This window comes from Anthonomus grandis, chromosome 1 (genome assembly GCF_022605725.1).
Source record: "Anthonomus grandis grandis chromosome 1, icAntGran1.3, whole genome shotgun sequence".
NCBI lineage: Eukaryota > Metazoa > Arthropoda > Insecta > Coleoptera > Curculionidae > Anthonomus > Anthonomus grandis.
Window position 1 is genome coordinate 46,248,723 of NC_065546.1, and position 24,699 is coordinate 46,273,421.

Here is a 24,699-nt window from a genome sequence, read left to right on the forward strand (position 1 = left end):
TCGCTGGATATTAATTGGACACTAACTAGATTTACACTAGTGCTGGGACATCGTAATGAAACATCGATGTTTACCACCGATGGTGACATCGATGCCTTAAAAACATTGGTTGTAAAACATCGATGACCGACTTAATGAAAATTAAATATCAAACACTTCACTTATAAAGTGAAACTTAGTCTGGGTCTGGATCACAGATATATGTATATAGATCCGCAATATATACATCTGTGGTCTGGATAGGGCATAGAAATACAAATACAAAATCTCATATTTATCAAACTACTAAAAGTTAAACATACACCACAAAACTGACGAACGAAAGCACAACTTGGAAACTCTCAGTCGGTAAACCTCCTAAAGTGAGTTACGGAACTTTCTGGATTCAACGCTTTACCGACCGAGTCTGAGATAGAAAAATCGATCAAAATCTAAAGCCGGGTTCTAACCTGACAGAGGCGAGAGCGTGTGTGCAAGCCTAATATTTTTAAAGACGTTAGGAGTTGGGTTGAAAATTGGTATTCATTTTTCTTGCTCTGTTTGTATTTTAAAATAGGTTTTTTGTTTTTTTTTTTTATTAAGAAAATTTAGAATTTTAATTTTCAATCAATATTCTGGTTTTTTATCAACATCGGATATCGAAAGGTAAACATCGATGTTTGTCAAATACAACATCGATGGCAAAAACATCGAACATCGATAAACATCACCCAGCACTACTACACACACATGGTTGTCAAGTTAATTAAAAGATGATGTCAAGGTGTTTTTATGAGTTCTTCAAAGATAATCGATATAAATGGATTAGAAACCATTAAGGATATCTTTGACATCCTATGTTCTAATAATGATAATTTAAAATAAGATAATACAAGAATGAAGAAAATATGCATCCAATCTCCAAAGGCGTATAGTGGGTTGCATAGGTCGAGTTTCTGACATACGTCAAAGTTTCCGGTTAAATCATAACCTACAAATTTACAATTTTCGTTACTGTTTGTTGTTTACAGTTTTATTAATAAGACACATTGTACTAAGTTGAAGACACTGTTTTATTATTGTGATAGTGAAGACCTTTTAATTAATTTATATTTGGTACGTATTAAAGCCTTTTTTTATTTTCTTTAGTTTTTCTTAAATATTCCTTTATAGAAAGTCCCATTTCAAGGAATAAACTCTTTAGTTAGTAACTCTTTACTCATTGAATCTTAGCATAGTGTCAATTCAATTTAATTCACTTATTGGAGCAAAAAAGTATATCTCATGCACAAGCCAATTAAAAGTTTCGAATTATGTAAACAGAAATAAAAATTTTCACATTACACATTATTCTATTACAATTATTCTAACAATACTAACATAAAACCCATTAAAATACTTCATTATCCATTATAGAATTATATTAAAATTATTATTGAAAAAATCCTGAAATGAATAAGATGCATTGAAAATAACAAAGTTTTTTACCCTGAATTAAAATTCATTTAAGTTTTTAACAGAGGATGCAAACACATTAAAAAACTTAACTCTGAAGTAGGACACCCCAACGCGTGAACAGGAGAGTCTACAATATGGTGCCACCCAGGAGTTTCTAAGTGTGGTAAAGTGATTGTGAGTGTTGGAATGAGTCACAAACCTTGAGAGATTTTCCCTCACAAATAGCAGACTTAATAATATATGCATTTGTAGGGTGAGAAAATGGGACTTACATCAATTTATATATTCCACCACTTTTATATATGCAATCACCCAACAATGTTGCAGAGTGAATATTTTGGGCATATGTGTTAAAGAACCCCAAATAATTAGAAATAGTTAAAATAGGCTGCCCTGAGTCTAGTCTGAGAAAATTTACAGAAAAGTAATAGAATATTCAAAAAAAGAAATATTTTCAAGCCCAATTAACACTTTCTTTTAATAGACAAGGGGAGTGCTGGAACATTGTCAACCAACTGCACAGCAAATTTTTTCTCACACCAACAAACTAATATGAAATAAATCAGGTACTCAGGGAACTAAAAAATGGGACTATAGAATATATATAGTATTATAGTAGTGGTTGGGATGGAATCTCACTGAAAATATTTTGTCATCTGCCTGATTCTGCCTTGGTTGGACTTTCTGAGGCAATTATCCACTCCTTTCTGACTGGTAGCTTTTCAGAGTGTCTGAACTCCGCATGACATTGCCATGTCAAACCTTTATCTGGAGTAACACCCAAGAAGTTCAAAGACACATCCAAAGCCTGTTGATGAGTAGCAGCATCACAAAGGGAAAAAGTTATGTATTGGGTCTTTGATTAATTCAAACATATGAGTTTTTCCAACACCATCGAAATAAAGAAAGAAATCTTTATTTCGGTGGTGTTGGTTTTTCAGATAAACAGATTACTCTTCTGTATGCTAAGACAGATATTTGAAATTTTGATATTTAAATTTTTTGCTAAAATCAGGGAAACACAATAATCAGTACCTATACAAGTAATATATAGTATAGAGATAACAGTTCGGCAAGTACCACCAAAAGTAACGTAGGGCCAAGGAAAGATCTCTGAGTTACCAATGTGTTAGACCTACACCCCTCAAAATCAACAAACTGATCTCTGAAATAGGACTGTAGGATAGTTTAATACTTTTATGATCTATGTCATAGAATTTGATCTTATTGAGTAGAATATTGTACTCTACACAATCAAATGGCCTGGTTTAATTGTAACTTACTGGTACAAGTTACCAATTTCCACGATGGCAGAATGTACATATCTTCATAAAATCATGTTGCTTCACATAAAATAAATAATTAATTAGTTCAAAATAATTTTCAATGTGATAAAGTAAATAAAACCTCAAAATTGATCTTGCCGATAATTGGAACAAGGGAAATAGGGCGGTAGTTTTCAACATATTTTTTGTAGACGGGTATTGCCTTTTAATTTTAAGATAAGTTTACATTTATGCTCAGAAATACCCAAATTGATCAATTTGGTTAGAGGAACAATAATCAAGTTGTTATGAATTTTCATAAGTCTCATATCAATGTCATTCTTTGGGTCTTTCCTAACACCGTTCTTCATACCATAGATCAAACACACCTGATTGCAAGTTACCTTACTAAATGTCAATAAAGAGTCCCAAATTTCTAACACTTGCAGAAAAGCTTAGGTTGGAATTTTCTAACTTTAGATGTAAGCCATCCTTTAATGGCCCACTCCTTTTTTCTGGGCACAACAACCATATCCCTGTGTTAGTATGAATTATCTTTATATTGTGTTCTTTCGATTAATTGGATACTGACTTAAGATCTTCATTAAGGAAATCTTTAGTCTCTGTCATATTATTAGGGTCAAAGCAAGGCTGCACCTGCGTCTCGTTAGCATAAGATTGAATGTATAAATTTGCAGTCACTTAAAAAATATCAAAGGTGTAAATAATAAATAGCAATGATTTAGTTATTAATTATGATTATACATATCAGCAAGCAATTACATAATTTATAAAAGATTATTGAATGACTTAATTCCACTATCCTTTTGAATATTTCCTCATGATACCCTATTGAAATACAAAGTTTTAATCTAATTCTTTTTATGATAGTAATCAGTGTAATTAATATAAAAGTAATTACATTGGTTTCTATAGGTAAGAGCATAAAAACATCTAAAATATTAATAAGATAAACCTGTAAACTATACCAAAACAAAACTTATAATTTACAGACTATTGTATTCTATATCTAACATATTATATAATACCTATTTTAAAAGCTGGGGACTCTGATCAAATCGTGAACTACAGGCCAATCTCATTACTCTGTAACTTCTCAAAAATTTTCGAAATTATCCTGAATCGGTCGCTATTTAGTCACGCAAAAGAACTCATCTCTGTAGACCAGCATGGATTTTTTAGCGGGCGATCTTGTGTTACTAACTTATCCTGTCTGTCTAGCCACATCTGTGAATCACTTGATGTTAATACTCAAGTCGATGTTATTTATACCGACTTCCAAAAAGCCTTTGATCAGATAGATCACTATATTTTGCTGCATAAATTAACTCCGTATGGTTTTTCAAGGAGATTATTAATTTAATTTATTTCATTCCTACTTGATTGGTAGATCTCAATATGTTAAATATGAGGGCTTTAAATCGAAACTTTTTAACGTAACGTCGGGTGTGCCACAGGGTTCGAACCTGGGTCCGCTCGTGTTTAGTTTTTTTTATAAATGACTTGATTGAGTCAATCACTTGTCATAGGCTGGCTTTTGCCGATGATTTGAAGCTATATTTAAATGTATATGGTTTGGAGGATTGTGTTTTTCTTCAGAACTGTCTAAATATATTGGAGGTATGGTGCGCTGTTAACAGGTTAGGCTTGAATGCGGCTAAATGTAGTGTGGTCAGTTACTCTAGATCATCTGAATTTACATTCGTTCCACACTTCAACAACATAGTCAAGTCAGCCCTGAGAAGGCTTGGGTTCATAATTAGAAGTTCTCAGAGTTTTACTTTGGAATCTACATTAAGACTGCTTTTCTGTTGCTTTGTGAGATCAAAACTGGAGTTTGGCTGCATTATATGGAACCCGCTCTATCAGAATCATGTTGGTCTTCTTGAATCTGTTCAGCATAGATTTGCTAAGTTTTTGGCCTTCAGGCAGGAAAGCATATATCCGGCAAGAGGGTTTGATCATCGGCAACTATTGGAACGCTTCAATCTACATCCATTACATCTCAGAAGAATGATCTTCTCTGTAAAATTCCTGCATGGGTTACTGAATGGATTCATTGATAGTCCTGTACTTCTTCCTGGTGTACGTTTCATGGTGCCTAGGCTTAATGCTAGACATCCCCTAACATTCTTTCTGCCAAGGCCTCATACTAACATCCTGTTGAAATCGCCACTATATACAATATGCGCTGTAATCGGATCTGTCACATGTGCGATATAAATTTCTCTCCGGTTCATGTGATTGTCGATATCTGGGTGGATCATTACTCTTGGGATTAAGACCCATGTGTTTAAGTTATAGTTAGTAGGTATATTGCAGTTAATTTAATTTAATTTTGTTGAATATGTGATTATCTTGTTAAACTTTTATAATTGGGTTGGGTTGGGTTGGTATCATATTAATAGTTATTTGTTCTAATTTTTTGGATAACCTTTGAGATTGTGACTTTACTTTACTTTTTTTCTTTTCTTTTCATTCTTTTAGGTTTGTTTGTGTGTGTTTTTTTTAACTATATTTTTTATTGTTTTGCAACTGTTTCCTGTTATTGGGCAAGTTGCCTGTTGGAAATAAAGGCTTATTATTATTATTATATACTTTTAGTAGGCTACTACAAGAGAGCAAAGTTTTGCTTATACTATTAATAAAAAGGTTATGCTAATAAGTTTAAGATACATTTATAATGGATATTCTTAAATTAATACATAATTTTATTTGTGACTTTCTAATACTACACTTCATAAATAAAAGTTTAGGTTTTAATTGTATTTACATGTTATAGGACAAATTTTTTTTCTTGTAGGGTCTACTACAAGCCAGTGGAAATATTTTTAAAGAGTAGGTGTTTTTTGTGCAATGGTAAGAAATTTATGTGGTCTCATTGAATATCTTTAGAATAATCCATAATCTTAGACACTACTGCCAAATCCGTCATTCTTTTTTAGTATTCTGTATTATATAAAAAAGAAAATGCCCATGAAGAAAGCATTTGGACTTGCGCATGGGGCAGATATACCCCAGATAAGAAGGAAAAAGAAAAGGATGCTGAACGAGAGGGTGGGGATGATGAAAAGTCAAGGTAGAAAAATCGAAATCTCAAAAAATCACTTGATATTAAACTTTTTCATTTTAGAGACTCAATCATGTCAGAAGACCAACCTGCTGACTACGTTATCACCGGAGCTCTGGATGATCTTGTAAAAGTCTGGGAACCACAAGATGAAAAACTGGAATTAAAACATAACTTAGAGGGACATTCTCTGGGTGTGGTATCAGTAGCTGTAAGTAATAATGGCAAATGTAAGTTACAAAACAAACTTTTTCTCTTGCACATAATTGGTTTAAAAATATAATTCCTACTTTCTAGTATGTGCATCAAGTTCTCTGGATTCCTCAATGAGAATTTGGGATTTAGAAAAGGGAGAGAAGGTAGCAAATGTAGATGTAGGTCCTGTGGACTTGTGGACAGTTGCATTTAGTCCTGATGATAAATATATTATATCTGGAAGCCATTCAGGCAAGATTACACAGTATAGTGTGGAAACTGCTGCGGCTGAACAATCTTTTGACACTAGAGGGAAATTTACATTGAGTATAGCTTATGTTAGTACAAGATTATTCATAGTGCAAAAAATTGTTCTTTTCTGGACTGAGGAAGTTTAATTGTTTTAGAGTCCGGATGGCAAATATATCGCAAGTGGTGCTATTGATGGAATAATTAACATTTTTGATGTAGCTTCCAATAAACTGTGGCATACATTAGAAGGTCATGCTATGCCCATCAGATCTTTATGCTTTTCACCTGATAGCCAACTTTTATTGACTGCCTCTGATGATGGGCATATGAAGCTTTATGATGTGTAAGTGACAGTTTTATATTTGGAAATATAATTTCATTAAGCAATAAATAAAAAGTAATGTATGTATTCGAATTTATGTGCAAACCAATTCATATTAAGCTTTAAAAGGATTTACATATTTCAGAATTGATTACCAATAAAATTAAAGCTAGGCTGCATTTAATTGTTACGAGCTTATGTTAATGGCTTGCCCGTTTCGATTATTGAGGGTGCATGTAATTTTAAATCTGCTGATTAAATTGTTATTTTTCAGGTAATATTTAAAAAATAATGATGCATAACTGATCAGATTTCTTTGTAGATGCACACTACCCATAATGATTTTAATTTACCACTAGACTTAAGTAGTACTTTTCAATAAAGCTACATGTTTTGTTTTGTTGAATTTTTGACTGAAAATCACTATTAAAAATTTAATGGCATGGCTACACATGTTTCTATCAATTTAGACCATCATCAGGAATAATAATCAATAATAGCAACCAGTAAAAAATTTATAGAAATTTATGTATTTGTTTGGAGAGGATATTAAGTACCTTGTTAAAAAAATATTTTTTCTTACAGACAACACACCCATGTGGTGGGTACAATGTCAGGCCATGCATCTTGGGTCCTGGGAGTCGCTTTTTCTCCAGATGGTAACAATTTTGTGTCTTGCAGTTCGGATAAGACCGTAAAAGTGTGGGAAGTTAAAAGTAGGCAGTGCGTTCATACGTTTAATGAGCATACAGACCAAGTAAGTTTTTTAGTGTAGAACTTGCTAACTTTTTGTTACTGTAACTAGAGATAGGGAATAAACGCACAAAGTTTTGGTTTCAAAAGTTCACGCTTTAAATCATACGTTAAAAGTCAGTCATTTGGTGAGAAATACGACCGAAGTAACTCAATTAGTAAATAGTATTTATTTTCTATAAAGTTGACGGCATAATAACAGGAATTTGTATCTAAAGTGAAGTTTATTTAGCGTAAAAGAAGGAAAATTGATATTGTACCTTTCATAGGCCTCAGAGAGCCAGAGATGCAATTTTCCATTATTTCCCTAAGTAACATTCAGTTTGAAGAAATTTTATTTTAAGAGAGAAAAGTCTGAATGATTTTTGATATTCATTCCAGCAAATTTTACTAGTAACATTTTTCACATCCAAAAGCAGTAGGATGATGTGTTGCACTGATTCCTCCGGACTAGCGTCGAGGCTCTTGCCGGTCTAATGTTACTGCTTTCATTGGTATTTAGGCGCCTATCTTTTTATTATGGGTCGCATCCATGTGCATCGGAGTTGTTGTTGGCCCGGGTCGACAGGATTGACTACGCGGGATTTGGGTGAGCTTATATTTATATGGTAGGAGGTGGGCTGCCATTGGTCACGAGTCCATCAGCAGTAACCGCCCCCCAGAACGATCTTGATGTGGCCGTTTAGAAGCGGTCGGATTGGGATGACCTTGAGTACGGTTTGGTTTGGATTTACAAACGGAGCGTATTTTGTTGTTTGCTTTATTTATTTATGCCCGGTTTTCACTCATGCCACAGAGCGGTCCCTCAATTACAGTGTTTGGTTTAAAAACTCCCTGTTCAGGGCTTGTTTTCGTGCCGTTTTAGGAAAAAACAAAATATTTTTTGGACTCAGGATGGTCCATGCTTTGAGACTTTCCTTGTCGAAAATTAAATAAATAAAAATAAAAAAGTAAAATAAATAAATAAATAAATAGAGAAAAAAAAAAAGATTGATAAGACCCTCAAGTCACTTAGTTAGCCCCTAGGAGTAGCTTAAGTGCTGGGTTATTGTTTAAAGTGCTTAGTTTAGTTATTAAATTGTCTATTTTTTTATTTATTTCTTCTTCAGGCAGACTTAGTAGAAAAAGAATGTTATTGTTTTTTATGCTGTTTAGATTTTTTGTGTTCCTATTAGGCAATCCGTTTGACAGACCTGCGGTGCCCGCCCCCAATATGTCCGCCCCCTTAATATCCTGGTTCCTGTTGAGAGATTTCTTTGCTATATCTGCAAAAGTGCCTGTGTTTCTTTTGGTTTTTATGAAATTCGGATCTTTGGGGCACCGCCAGAAGTTAGCTGGGTGCTCTCCATCGCAATTGCAATACCTCGCCGGTATTGTTTTGTGTTTTTGACATTCTGTATAGAAATGGTCTCCTTTACGCTTATGACAACGCGGCTTGGCGTTGCAATTGCTCATGGAGTGCCCAAACTCTTGGCACTTATGGCATTGCCCCACTTGTCTTACGTTGTCTATGGTGAATGACTTTAATCTCTCAACACGCAGTCTGATACTAAGGAGAGTTTCAACCTTGAAAATATCGTCTTGCTCTTTAGGAACAAGAAATCTTATTAAATCTGTCTGCCTTTTTTGCCCCGGCCCCGTCCTAAACCAGGAAAGCTCTTCGGGTGTGAAACCCATTTGGACCAATTCATCATTGATCTCATTAAGATTAAAGTTGTGGTCGAACCCCCTGAGGACCACGTTTAACTTTCTATCCTCCTTAAGGAAGAAGGAGTGGTACTCAATGCCTCCCTCCTTGAGGAGTTTAGTGAGACTTCTGTGATCTTGAGGGGTGACAGGAAAGACTGCCAACCCCAACCTTTCTTTTTGAATTTTTGAAAATTTGATGTTGTTTTCCACTATTATTTTGTATTTATGGGCCCAGTTTTTGGTGTCCCTAATAACAACTTTTGGTACTTTAGAAAGGGTGGGTTCGGCACTCTTTCTCTTCCCTGCAATTGAGAGCCCGCTTAGTGGCATATAGAGTGGGTTTTTTGAGTCTTTGTTGGCATTTTCTTTGTTTCTTCCTGCCACACCCGAGGTGGCTGGGATCTCGCTTTCATGTGTGTCCTCCCAGTCGGAGCCAGCTATTTCGTCACCCTGTGGAGGTGACGAAACACCTGCCTCTTCCTAGGGTGCTTTCTTGGTTGTTCTGCGTTATTTTTATTAGAAATGCGATCCTCCATTGCCCTCAGGTGCGCAGTGAGATTTTTATTGTTTTCTATTCGCGTTTCGTTCTCTTTGGTCATCCCTTCAAGCCTTTGGGTCAGAACAGAGATCTGACTTTTGAAATATTGATTTTTTAGAGATAATTATATTTATTTGCTCTTCAAACGATGAAATTTTGTTATTTAGTTCAACTATTTTCAGATCTCTATCCTGAACCTGAAAGCAGTAGGATGGTGTTATTTAGGAATAGTTCCCATTAAGCAATTCTCCCATATTTGCCTTTGATCCCCAATTTTATAGTCAAAAGCCCTTAAACTCACTAAATAGAAAAGTGATATTCTCATTTTTTGAAAATTCCTTAAAAAGAAGTGATATCTGAGTATTTTCCTTCCCACCGTTATATTAAAATAGTTTTGTTCCTGTTTTTAAAAGAATATTCCATTTACGCTATATTCTCTTCAAAGTCAAACTTCAAGTTTTTTGGGATACAGGAGAGCCAATAAAAGACGTTTCGATCCTTTACTGCACCTTTCTCAAGCTAAAAATACAAAGTATTATAGTACATTTTTTCCTTCTGGAAATTTTAATGTCATTAGATAATGATATAAAACATATTTGAAGATTTAAAGAATATTTTCTTGTCTTTTGAGAGTCTTGGTTAAAGCCTATAATTAACTCTTCTTTTGTGGATATTGAAGGTTATGACTTAGTTCGCAAGGATACACTTGATAGGGCTGCTTGGGGCGTAGCGATATACACGTGACATATAAAATTGTCAAATATCTCATGTTTTCGATGATAAATAATAATTTATCTGAAAGTAAGTGATAAATAATAGATTATTATGATTATTATTAGATTATTATTTCATTGATAATTAAATCACCGATATTGTTTGTTCGCACCGTGAAATTCATAAATCACTGTCACTGTACTCTTTCTGAAGTAGCTCCTATCTTTGATACCTTCTATCTAATCCGTTAAGTGTTTGATATAACTCATACGGCTTTATGCAAGTAATTAATGAGCCTTCATGAGGGTGAGATCAATATCTACTCTATGAGACCCAATATTTGTAAATAATATAAATATTGTAAGGGAGCAAGGTATCATTAATGCAGATGTTTCTTGGAATTTCTTTGGAATCGCTTAGGTCGATTCAAAGAATATAAACTTACAAAAGTTCTAAAACTTTTAGTAATGAGCCCTTTTTTGAGGATATGATAAAATCTAACTGGAATAGTATTTCTCACATGCCTTACATAGATGTCAACATAAAGTTAACTTCTAACTTGTTGAACATTTTTGAACACGTACATGCTCCTGTGAGAACAGTGCGTGGGATACCCTAGAGCGATTTTTTCAAGAACGAGTTAAGGCATTTAAAAAATATAAAGTAAACAAATCTCTTAATAATTGGAATAACTGCCAATAACTCAGAAATTTAGCTTTAGTATATCTAATACGTGAAAAGGCTCCATATCTTGGATTTATCGATTCACAGGATGCTCGGACTATTTGGAAAAGGCAGCTAAAGTAGCTAATTTATTGTCTAGGGATTGATCCAAGGCGCAATAAGTTTTGAAGCACCCTGACATTATAAACAAGTATAGTCGCTTCGCTCTTATACTTTTGGTCCTTGGGAACCAGTTTGGAACCTCTAGGTCCCGTCAGTGATGGGCCTTTGAGGATTTCTTTAAAAAAATCACAAATTATCAGGTGTACTTAAGTCTGGTCAATCGGGGGGGCCAACGTTTATATGCCAAGGAAAGAGAGGACCAGTTATTGGAGTATCATACTTCAAAGAAACATAATGTGTTATATAGCCGCGTTGTGTGTCAATATAATGTGTTAAATGTCAAATATCTGTCAAAATTTATTCATTGTATTCTTAATAAACTCCAAATACCAAATTTCAACCCAATCGGATCAATGGCAAAAGAGTTACGGTGTCACGTGACCTGGACCTTAACTGTCAAATATCTGTCAAAATTTATTATTTGCATCCTAAATAAACTCCAAATACCAAATTTCATCCCAATCGGATCAATAGCAAGAAAGTTACGGTGTCGATTTAATAAAAATTGACATAGATACTTATTGTTAATTACATAAAAAAGTTTAATTCGAATCCTTTGGGCGTTTTGAAAGTCATAGCCTTTTACATTTTTGTACATCTAACAATTCAATAATTTTTTACCAAAAAACTTTTGTTTGTTGCAAACCTCCAATCATCTAAAATCGATTTAGATATTTATTATCTATTATAGAAAAAAGTTTTATTCAAATCCTTTGGGAATTTTGGAATTTAGAGCCTTTTCATTTCTTTAACATTTCACTTTTTAATTAATTTTCACAGAAACCTTTGTTTGTATAGGTTTGAGACAACCATAAGTCGATTTAGGTATACATTTTTAATGTCTGGACCAAAAATTATTAAAATCCGTTAAAAATGTCCGAACCTTATATTGATGAAATAGCAAGGAGCACGGACTATAATTTAGTTGCTGGCAACCGACATATGCTGCATTCTCGATTTGGTTGCTGCAAATCAATCGAACGTTGCTTCATTCACATGCATACCTATATGTATTTCATCACTTTTATTTTTCGAATTATCACGGTGATTTGGTAAAAGATATGCACATAATCGGATTCTCCAGAGTCTCTAGAATTATTTCATACCGATTTCAGGAAATTCTGTGCTAATTTAAGCATTTTATCAATGAAAATAAGAGGCAAGTCCGAGCCGATTCATCCACGTTCATATTATCAAAACTGCTGTAAAAGTCGGCATTAAAATCGCCTGTAGACGGAAAAATCGACCATTTTCAGACCATGTTTTAGGGTATAAAAAAAGGTTTTCACCTTATGATTTGTACATGGAAAAATAGTATAAAGCCTTAGAAACAGATTAACATCAATTCTGGACCGATTCCAATTGGTTTTAGTAGTTAAATTAGTATTAAAATCGCCGGTTGGCGGTTTCGTTGCCATGGAGACGCGCTGGGTGCTAGACCACTTATGTATTGTACCATGACCATCCGGCACTGGGGGGGGGGGGTACAGCATTCCACTGGCCCATTTTTGGAACTTTTCATAGAAAATGGCATTTTCTTGGAAAATGGTGATATTTGAAACAAAACGGTATTTAGTGGATTATAGCCAGATAAATTTCGCGTATTTGAGGGTAAAAATGGTCTTCGTACGTCGTATAGGTATGCCAGTATTAAGCGTCAAAGTTAAAAAAACGTGTAGAGCACAAACTACTCTACGTAGATGACTGTAGAGTATATCAAAAAATAGATTCTAAAAAGTATTAAAAATGTTGAAAGTTTGAAATCTCCAAGTGCTATCCCTAAAAAGGTATTAAATAAAATGTGATTTTATATTTTCAATTTTTCGGATCTTCATGGGGAAAATTTATTATTGCTCGGCCTGTATGGTTCACAAAAATTTCGGTTATATGGCGTTTGAAAGACAAAAGATATTTTTTCATAATTTTTTTTTGCTAAAGTAAGTACCGTTTGGCGACAAATTCCAAAAAACTAAAAATGCCAGAAATCGTAAAAAAATTTTTTTTTTTAAAAAAGCTCCAAATAAGTTGTTTCTCGCATAAAACTAAGTCTTTTTGCCAAAACTTTTTTTTATAAAGTTTTTATTTTAGCCTATGGACCATTTTGATTTTTTTTTATTCAATTCTGATCGCTGATAATTACTCACCCTGTATACTGATCTGGCCCAAAAAGTATAGGCTTCCTAAGGCCCCATTACTCCTTACGTCCTAAAAATTTCAACTCATTCAAAGGCTTTAAATTTGAGTTATGGCGGACGAAAGGAATTTTTACCTTTTTAATTAAAATTTTTACGGATCCCTCATTCCTGATGTAGTGAGAGACGACATGCCAAATTTAATCTTTTCGCTACCCATACAGCCCAAGTTATGAATTTTTATCTCCCAAAAAACACGAAAAGTAGTGTCGGACGGCGCGGACATAATATAGTCGCAAACGCTCCTATATAATAATCATGTTCAAGCATACAGGCACAACCTTATGCTCCTAACCTTAGCTGACAGTAGTAAAATTATTTCTGCTATGGGATCAAATGCTGCTGCTATAAATAATGTCTCTCTAACTATGGTTAAACTAGGCTTTTCCGCTATTTTAATTCATATAATTCATATAATTAATATGTGCTGGGAACGTGGCGTTTTTCCTTTATGTTGGAAAACAGAGGTTGTGACCCCTATTCCAAAAACTAACAATCCTTCATCTTTAAATGACTTTTGATCAATAAGCCTATTACCATATTATCCATTTTTAGCAAAATCCTGGAGAGGGTTGCTTATGGACAATTATTTTTGTATGTAACCAAATGCAACCATTTACCTGCCACTTAATCTGGGTTTCAGCCTAGTCACGGTGCGGCTACAGCTCTCTCATACATACATGATTTGATTATTACGTGTCAAAAAGTCGCTCGTGTACGGCCACCCTTAGAGTAGTGAAGGAGCACCAAAGAAGTTCATTTACTCATTCTCTTTAAAAATGTCATCCGTTATATGATAGGATGTTAAATTTATGTAAATGTTTCCTAATTTGGGTGTCCATTATTTTTTCTAAACTTTACTAGAGACATGGTAAAATACTTACTGGCCTCAGGTCATTATATTCGGGTGGCGAATTTCGCTTTGGCAATGGTTGCTATTTTCCAGTCTGGGGGGAAATGCGAATTTAGCAGGCGTGAATTAATAATATCTGTAATAAAGGGGCAACATTAGTATTTGATAGTTTATTAAATCAGCACCAAACGCCAACGATTTTATTGAGAAGTTATTAAAATCTGCTATTTTATTTCCCTGATAAAATGCTCTTAATTTATTTTTGCGTCCTGTCCCGAGTATGGCCTAAAAAAATCGTTTATCTCTTTAGTATTATCTAATTTATCTGGTAAAGGCAAATCTTTATTTAAATCTTTGTTTTTTGATGATTTTATGTGGAGCTCTTTATGACGCTTCCAAATAACAGCTTTGTGTGTTGATGATTCACCGCTCGATTGCAAACCTACAAATGCGTGCACAAAAATGTAGAAAAATCGGAGGTATGCCTTTTGAAAACATTTTATAGACTTTAACGCGTTGACACTCATCCTTTTATTCTTTGGTATAGCTTTAATGCACAGATCGCTAAAAAGACCTGTGTACCACCTAAAGCTTTTTTTTTTATAACCTAACACTTAACATAGTGGCATATTTTTGTTCACAAATGTATGTAGTTTTTTGTAAAAAAGTAAAAAAAACTCAATTCCGATGTACAGGGTATTTCATAATTAAAAGGCCCTATTTATAAATTGGCTGGATCCGACCTTAGAACTTTGCTTCTTTCTTAAAGTCGAAAACTGTAAATGACCGAAAGGTGTTTGTATATAAAATAAAAAAAAAATCGACTAATCGACACAGGGTGGACGTCTTTTACCAAAATATAAAATCATCCACGCCTGACACTCCACATAAGTTCGCACAGTGGGTCGCGAATCACACTGTAGATAAAAAAATAAAGAGAGAGTAAACGAGGCTTGGTTATACATGGATGACTCCTTAAACGAATAATTTTATTAACATCAAATAAAGAACGGCCCCTTTCTTTTTCCGAATGACTACTTACACTCAATTATACGAAAAGTCCGAAATTAAAGCGGTTCCCTCGGGCATGAAACGTGAATAACCGCCGTTTTTACGCGACACTAATTAATATCATCCCGGCAATCCTAGCACAATAATCCGGCAACCGGCCGGAGTGGGGAGGCCATTGGCGTGTTTTCGTTATGGGCATCTGCGAAATTTCCCACTGTTTTTCCGGAAAAGTTTTCTTGCGCTTTCGAGCTCTGCGAGATTCTTTTTGTCCATTTTTCGGCAGTCAGGACAGCAAAGCGGGGGACCGGAAAGGAAAGTTTTTCGGGTCATGTTGATACTGCTATACAGGGCAAGGGATAAAGTTGAAGTTTTTCATTATAATTTGAACTTTGACCATGGCCATATTTGTTTTTGAAGTTTCTCTTTGTTTAAAGTTTTTGAAAAGGTCACGGAAAGTTCAAGCTTTTATTTAATAAAAATGTCAGTGTTAGTCTGGGTGTTGGGCATAATCGTATTTTGGAAACTTTAGATACTTGAGTACGTTGTGTCCTATTTTCACTATAATTGCGTAGTAGTGTCAACAAGATGAGGCTTTGAGAAGTTCTTACTGATACTTTTTAATAATAAATGGCATGTACAGGATGTCCCAAATTCGAGCCTCACCATTGAGATCTCGTAAACTAGAAGAGATACGAGGTCGGTTAAATTGAGGCAAAGTGGCGCAATTTAGTGCTTATTAAAACGCCCTTTTGAAATTTCGAATACTTCCGAAGATATTTAGAAAAAACCGAATATTCGCGATTTCAGTTTCATTTTTTTACGACTCTGTTTGAATTAAATATAACAAAATAAATTACTCATTCTCATTGCTACTTCAAACCGACGTTTCGTATTTGAGCTGCTATCATCAAGTTTGTTTTTTTAAATACGGCCCTGGATTTTTTATTACGGATTTTACGAAGAGTTTCTGTTCCTAAACCAACGATGTATCGCACTTATCCAAAAATTTTATATCAATGGATATTTCCATAAGGACTCATGTGTTAAAGAGAAAGAGAAAAAATATATGAAGGGCACAGGGGTAAAAGGGGCTCATTGCAATTTTACTCAAAACTGTGATATTTTCAGGATTGATAGTATTTCATATGTACTTTTACCTCCCATATTCCAAACTAGACAAAACGTGCTCATTGAAGAGAAAATCTGCTTTAAAAAAAGCTATACACGGGTAGAATGAGCTCATTTATTGTTTAAACGGAGCAAAAACGGGCTCATTGTAGAAATGAGCGCGTTTTTGCATGCAATGCGTTTCAACCATGCTATTATTAAAATTAATTTGTTCCAATGTTTAGTATTATTGCGTCAGTGGTCGGTCTACTAGACGAGAGCGTGCTTGTTTGTTTTCTTTTTTTTTTGTTTTATCCTTAAAACTCAAAAAGTTCTCATTATAGAAAGTGGTGAACATAGCAGTGATGAAGAACTAAACCTGAAAAATAGTGTAATGGAGCCTAGGAGCTAAAAAAGAAAATCTTACGGCAGTCATGAAATGGGCCCTGATTGCAACTGTTTAAAAAAGTGTTTTGATGTTGTACCCAGTGATACAAGATGTAACATATTAAAGCATTTTAACATGCTTAGTTCGACTAATGCTCAAAACTCATACCTTAGTGGCTTAATATCAGTACTTCCGGTTCAACGTAAGACATTGAGAGAAGGTGCTAAGCACTACAGTGCATCCTACAAGTACAGGGTGCGAGCTGTGGTAGCAGGTAGCACGGAGGAATTTGACGTGTGCCGTAAAGCATTTATTGCTATACATGGCATATCAAGAAAAAAAGTGGAAATTTTTGTAGCAAGCTTGAAGGAAACAGGATATGCTCCTGAAGATAAACGAGGTAGGCACCCAAACCATTCTAATAAGCTTCCAGTAGAAACTATAAGCCTAGTCAGGCAGCATATCAATTTATTTAAAAGTCGTGGAAGTCATTATGGCCTGAAGGACTCTTCAAAAATATACCTTTCTGAAGAGCTAAACATAAAGAAAATGCATAAAATGTTTAAGGAACTTCACCCTGGCAATAAAATATCGTACGAGTAGTACAGGCAGGTATTTTGCCGTGATTTCAATATCTCCTTTGGTTATCCACGAACGGATACTTGTAGCAGCTGTGATGAGTTCACAATAAAAATTAAAAACTTAGAATCTGAAAAACTGGTGAAAAACTCATCTGAGAAGATCTTAAGAGGATATCTAGGGAGATGGAGAGATTAACTACAGAAAACGCGTTACATAAGAAAAAAGCGGAAACTTTTTATAGTAGGAAAAGGATGGCTAAGATAAACAGTAAAAACAAATCTAATTTAGAGGCAATTTAAATGGATTTTGCCAAGAATCTTCCAGCGCCAAATATACCAACAAATGATACCTATTACAAAAGGCAGCTATCAACATACGCATTTAATGTTCACGTATTGTCTACCTCTGAGAGCTATTTTTACGTCTATCCAGAAACCCAAGGGAAAATGGGTTCAGATGATGTGTGCTCACTGCTTCATAACTTCATATATAACCATCTAGATTGAGAAGTACCTACAAATATTTTGGGATTCATGCAGTGGCCAACAAAAAAATTTTACCTTTTTTCGTTTTCTTTATAACTCAGTCAACAACGAGAAAAGGTTAGAATCAGCTTCTATCACGTTCCCCATTCGAGGACATTCCTATATGGAATGTGATAAGAATTTTGGCCTCGTAAACCAAAAAAGCAGAGCAGATCTTCCCAAAGACTGGTTGAAAATATTGGAGGAATCCCGCCATTCCCCAACTCCATTTACGGTTATTGTGTTATTGAGGTCAATCACACCTTTTTCCGCAGCTGGGGAAAATTTCTTGACAATAGTTACGCAAAAAAGTCGCGATTCCCATCTAGACCAATCAGAAAAATTAAGATAAATAGAGGACCTTTGATACAGTATCGCACTACATATAATGGATGTTGGGAGTCAGCTTCGCTGCAAGGAAAAAACCGAAAGTCTTCGCGATTAGCTGTTCGTCATCTTCAAGACAACGAATTTATGCTACCTGAGTTAAGTTATGAAGGTACAAATTTTTTTATTATTATTAAATCTGTTTTTTACGTATTTTATTTATATATTTAGGGCAGCTTCCAATATCTGCTGAGAAGTTTCGGGACCTGCAGCATTTAAAACAGTTTTGCAACAAAGCAGCGCAAGACTTTTTTTCAAACCTGCCGCATCACTAATTAACGAATTGATAAATTTTAAGGATAAGGTCGGTTTTATCGATCTATAATAGTAATATCTATTATTTTTTTAGGAATATTGTTTGGAGCCTTTCGCACTAACGACGATCGAGGTTATAATTACTGCGGAAGAACAGGCTCATTTCAATAAAATGGATCCCTTTTTCCCCTGTCACTTATGTACCTGTATGCGCTTTTATTATTTTTTGTACTGAACGGAAATACAAACAATCTCAAAACACTTAGGGAGTTTGTTTATTGTTTTATCTTCACAAAAAAAAGTTAATTGATTGAAAAAAGCAACATAGCGTTCGTAAGTTAGAATTTCAACCTTAAAATCGCTCTGCTGAAAAATCACAAAAATGCTCATGAGCTCTTTTTACCCCTATGCCCTTCATATTTTTAATAGGCTTAAAAACCTTACAACAACAACAAAAACAACAAAAAAATGGTTAATAAATAATACAATAAATAAAGAAGAATTCTTCAAATCTTAGGCCCTGATTTGAAGTAATAATAAATATGTAGAAATTTTAGCAATTATTTATTTATCAGTGGCGGTGCCTCGTTCACGCTGACAATCATTGTTTACTTTTAAACTATTAAATATTTTAACAGTTCACTGTTCGTTCACTAATCGTTAATGCGTATTTAACAAAAATGCCCTTTTCTTCTGAAGCAAAAAGAGACATGATAAGGATTTATTACTTATGTCGCATCGAATTTCAAAAATGGCTTGTGAACGCTATTTGTTGAAATATCCAGGAAGACGACAGCCGCATTACACTTATTTTGCTAATATTGATAATAATTTAGCTCACTACGGAAGTTTTGTTAAACCAAGGATTAAATATGGAAGACGAGTCGATCCCGAAGAGAAACAAATTTTCTTAGACACTGTAAGTTAATAAATCATTTTATTATTAAATAATCAATTTATTAAATGAATTGGAAACAAAGGACCGTACATTGGCCCGCTAGAAGCCCCGAACTAAACCCTCTAGATTACTTTTTTTGGGGATTTCTTCAAAACCTTCTTTATTAAAATACGCTACAAAATCTTAAAGCCTTCCATCAAAACCTAACAAGGGAGATCAGGGCTATCCTCGCAAGGACTATTCTGACACGTAAACGCGCCCAAGCAGGCGGACTACTATTTAAATATTTGCTTTAATTGTGTTATTTTTGAACCTCTTTTTATGTAAGTATTTAAGCTTTTTTTATTAATGCGTTATATAAAAAAGATGTTTGTTTTTAATCCCATTAAAAATATATTTTTTGTCTTTCTCTTTAACACGAGTCCTTATGGAAATAACCATTAATATAACATTTTTAAATAAGTGCGATACATTATTAGTTTAGGAACATAAGAGGCTCTTAAAATCCATAATAAAAAATCCAGGGCCGTATTTAAAACAACAAACTTGATCATGACAGCTCAAATACGAAACGTCGGTTTGAAACTCTGACGACACCATTTTGTAAAATAGAGAAAGTAGCAGTGAGAATGAGTAATTTATTTTGGTGTATCTATTTAAATAGAGTCGTAAAAAATTAAAAATGAAAGCGCAAATATTCGTGTTTTTTTTTCAAATATCTTCGGTATTAAATAACTATTCGGAATTTTTAAAATTTCAAAAGGGCGTTTTAATGAGCTCTAAATTGCGCAACTTTGTCTCAATTTAACCGACTTAGTATCTCTTCTAATTTATGAGAACCCAAACAGCTAGCAAAACTAGCGAAAAACATGCCACGAGCTCGGTAATCCGAGAGAAAATTATGCAATTTTTTCCTTTATATTAACTTATTTTTTGCACCTACAGTATCGGACAAAATTGAAGCAACTTTTAAAAACCTACTTGTTGACCCATGTTTTCAATTCCATATTAAAATATTTTTCATTTTTGCAATAGTTTCGCTTAAACAAATGTGTTTATACGTAGTTTGACTATCGAATCGTTTATATATAAATAGTTTCAACATTCCAAAATATACTGGTAATTTTTTTGGACTAAATTGATACAACTTTTCCAAAAATGTCACATTACTATTTTGTTAAGACTGAAAATGTATATATTCGCATTCCTTCCTATTTAACTGTGCCTCGTGAAATTAATTTTTCAATTGATCAGAAAGAACGTATTATAAATGCGTATAAAGCAGGTGTCTCTCAAACCAATATTGCAAAGCAATTATCTGTCGGAAAAGATATCGTTTCAAAAACTATTAAGAATTTTCGAATTCGTGGTAATGTAGGAAATCTTAGAAGAGGTGGCCGCCACAGAAAAACCCCTAAAAAACTAGACCGGCGTATAAAGATGATAAGTCGAAGTAATTCTAAGATGTCAGCTTTACAAATTTTGGCCAGTCTGGAAGGTGTTAGTGTGTACTCAGCAATAATTCAAAGAGGTCTGGTTGAAACCTGTGCTTTGAAAAAAAAATAGGGACAGTACGTTACTTTTTGCAACTTTTCATCGTAACTGAACGTCCAAAGACTGGGCAAAAGTTGTTTTCCGACGAATCAAAATTTTACATTTTCGGCAGCGATGGTGTGAGGTGGATACGTCGACCAGAAGGCAAAAGACTACATCCTGAATATGTTAACCCGACAGTAAAGCGTGGAGGAGGTAATATAATGGTGTGGGGTTGCTTTTCTGCCACTATGTAAAATTTGCGGGAAATATTATGCTGCTATATGCAGGATGGGAAATGCCGCTAAAATTCGTGTTCCAACATTACAACGATCCTAAACATACCGCCAAGATTGTAAAGCAACGAACTTTAAAGCTTTAAAGTAGCCACCTCATTCACCAGATCTTAACCCGATAGAAAATTTGTGGGAAATCGTAGATAACCAAAATCGAACATAGAATATCAAAAATGCGGCACAATTACATAAAGAAGTCGAAAAAGCATGAAAGGCTATTGATAATAATGTTAACAATAATTTAATTGATTCTTTTTAATTTAGTTTTTATATTTATAATTTTTGCTTTAATTTTATTAATATACAAAAGTTGCTTCAATTTTGTCGCGCCCATACTATGTTTTTTTAACTAAGCTTATATTTTATATTTACATAAAATTTATAATTCATAAACCTTAAATATTGTGTTCATATTACTTTTTAAAGTTTTTTTTCTCCGTACATAGTTGTCGCTTCAATTCAAAGTTGTCCGATACTGTATATAACCTACATACTAATAAACTTTTTAAAACTTCATATATTTTTGTTAAAATAACATTTTTATTTTTATTCTAGGTTTGGGGAGTGAAATACAATCCAGACAGCAACAAAATCGTTTCCGTATCGGAGGATAAGAGCGTAATTGTATATAGTTGTCCTAAGTCTTAAATAAAACTTTTTTCATTTGCTTTATGTTCTTTTATTACCTGATATACCGGGAAATTTGACGAGGTTTCGGTGTAAAAAAGTAAATAAAGAAGAGCTCTCCTGCTCCAACAAAACTAAAAAACTTCCTACCGAGGAGTTCAAAAGATAATTGTTAAATGATTTCATGTTCAAAATGGCTTGTTTGAAATCTTCAATCATCAGGACATTGGTTTCTTTCGTTTCTATTGGGTATATTTTTCAGATATTCAATATTGTAGCGTTTTTATCATTCGTTAAGGTTTGCAATAAATAATACTCGATTTCGCGAAAATAGTCAACTAATTGATTTACACACTTATGCTACTAACTACGATCACTTATGACTACTACCAATATTTATTTTCACTGTATTTATTTACAAAACTGAGTTAGATCGCGCCAGTATTTCTAACTTGGTTGCATTGAACTGGCAAAATGACTTCCAGTGGCGACACGGATCCTTATATACTGACCATAATTCCGGAAGATCCACTGACCTTCGAGATGTCGTGCGGTATGCCACTTGTGTCATTCCGGAATGACGAAGAATCAGCCGGTTTCTCGGCGTTTATAATATCTCCGAACCGTTTGATTTATTGGTAATCAATTGTAAATAATGGTAACTCATGTAATTATTTAAGAGAATAATTTTGTGATTTAAATTTTGCCTAAAATTTATTTTTGACAATAATTTCTTAAATGATGTAGATAAGTCACTTTTAGGCCAGTGTCGGTGCTATTTCTTTAATAGTATGGACTGATGACTTATTTATTTCTGATATTTAAAGTCATTTTGAAGTTCTTAAGGGCTGTTAGAACACTTATGTTTTTGGGCTTGTAATTAATTTTTTTAAATATATTTTTAAGCAATTGCAGTAATTTTGGGCTATATTCCAGGCAATTGCAGCCGTTTCAATTTTTGGTATTGATTGATTGATTCACGCATTTGACATTTTATTGGAGTATACCAATTTCTAATGACTTTTGGACTAATGTTCAATTTTAGTCCAGGCATTTGAAGTCATTTCTGGTCTCTTAATGGTATTTGAAGTCATGTTATATTGCCTAAAAAATTTCCAAACCCTTTTTGGCTCCTTAGACTTTTACAGTAATTTCTTATAAGATCTAGATAATTGAAATAATTACCACTTTTATTCCAGGCATATAAAACTTGGCATTTTTTATATATCTTCCATCAGGCATTTAAATTAATGTTTCTATATCTTTTGGATACTTCGATTTTAGACTTACTTTAGATTTTTGTTTTAATTTTTAGCACTATAAACTAATTAATGTTACTTATGGATTATTTCAACGTCTTTTTTCAATTGCCTTTGGATGATTTTCCATTTTATTCCAGCCGTTTAAAGGTAGGTTTACTTTACTAAGATTTGACATAATTTTTCATATTTTCAGGCATTTGACCTTAAAAAACCCAATAAATAAACTTCAGTAGAAGATCTGTTGAAACAGCCTCATACGATTTTGTTGAGGAAATCTTGAAGCTGGAAAAATGGAAATTTGTCCATGGGTATATTTTTTGATTATCCAAGTTAGCATAAGCCATCATATTATACTTGACAAATTGGAGAAATATGGTATATATGGTGCAGATTTAAAATAGATAGGCAAAAAGCAATTGTTTTAGAGGGATGGAAAGGAGTATTTTTCAGACCAAGACGTTCTTCACCCAGAGCAGTCATGGGACCAATTTCTTTAAATTTTATATAAATAACGTAGCAAACCTTTTGACAATAGTATCTCTTCTAATGGATTAAAAATAGCACATGATTGGTTTTTAAAGGACAAACTGTTCATGAACAATGACAAAACCAATTTTGTCTGTTTTCATACACTTACGGATGTAATAGGAGAGGGTGATACAATTATGGTGAGTAACGACTAAATCAAGAATAAAGTACGGAATTAAAAAAACGGAAAAAGGTCTAGGAGAAATACCTGCCGAACTAATCAAATTGGGTCAGAAAAACTGTTTCAACAACTCACTTTGTGCATCAACCAATACCTAAATGGAGAACCTGTCCCTGCAGAATGGAAAGAGACATATTATACATATATCGTCGATCCATAAGAGAGGTACAGAGGTATATCTGTAACCAGTGCCATGTGTCATCTATCTGGGAGAATCATCCGAGATCTCATTTAACAGAAATATATGAACAAAGAAGAGGAACCGGCAGGATTTCGAGCTGGAAGAACGTGTACAAACAATATCTTTTGCTTAAAACAAGTTATAGGAAAAAGGTCAGCCGTCAACTGATAAACGCATCTTATGTTCATAAATCTCCAGGAAGTTTACCAAGCGTAAAAATCGGTAGTAACTTATCATAGAAGTTCACGGTAGATAAAGGTTTACGCCAATGCTGCTGTGCATCATTGATATCCTCAATAGATAAAGACAACTAGCGAACGATAAATACAACTTAGAATATATGGGATAAAAATTGCAGGATGAGTATAATAGCTGGGGATTAGAAATCAATGTATAGGAAAAGAAAGAAAGATAGAAGATAGCATATTCATAAGAGCAGAAACATCCAACATTCAATTAGATATAGGTGAAGTAACTATTTGCTACGTGTGGAGGTGTGGAGTTTGACTCGTCTAGAAAAGACAGTAGAAAAATAAATAAAAACTAAATTTAATAAGGTAAATAACACAACCCAGAACAATTATAAGATGTCTACTATGGAGTAATGAAATTGAGAAAAAACGTATATGAATCATTTATTAAAAGCAGTTTAAGTTATGGATCATAAACCTGCAGAATAAGGGACTGAAATTGAAGAAAACTAAAAAGCGACTGAAATTGATAATTTTAGGTGTATCGAGAAGAGATAGAATCCGAAATGACGACGTACGATACCGAATGGGAATATATGGT

General features: G+C 33.9%; 1 protein-coding gene across 2 annotated transcripts; it reads left to right on the forward strand.

The window, feature by feature from the left end:
- The first annotated feature begins 943 nt into the window (after positions 1-943).
- On the forward strand, positions 944-21,796 carry LOC126750608 (WD repeat-containing protein 61). 2 transcript variants are annotated; one of them, XM_050460263.1, is made up of 8 exons: positions 944-1,095; positions 5,527-5,582; positions 5,669-5,802; positions 5,857-6,023; positions 6,091-6,326; positions 6,396-6,583; positions 7,148-7,319; positions 21,684-21,796. In XM_050460263.1, the coding sequence occupies exons 2-8, from the start codon at positions 5,580-5,582 to the stop codon at positions 21,774-21,776; spliced, it is 993 nt and encodes a 330-aa protein (XP_050316220.1). In that variant the 5' UTR covers positions 944-1,095; positions 5,527-5,579; the 3' UTR covers positions 21,777-21,796. The 2 variants fall into 2 exon arrangements, with proteins under 2 accessions (XP_050316220.1, XP_050316226.1); XM_050460269.1 differs by lacking the exon at positions 944-1,095 and adding an exon at positions 2,261-2,279.
- The last annotated feature ends 2,903 nt before the right edge of the window (positions 21,797-24,699 follow it).

Bases quoted from the DNA above. Each gene is read 5' to 3' on its own strand.
- LOC126750608 (XM_050460263.1), top strand. The intron at 5,803-5,856 runs GTAGAAAAATCG...TTTTCATTTTAG, and splicing joins GGGGATGATGAAAAGTCAAG to AGACTCAATCATGTCAGAAG. The intron at 6,584-7,147 runs GTAAGTGACAGT...TTTTTCTTACAG, and splicing joins CATATGAAGCTTTATGATGT to ACAACACACCCATGTGGTGG.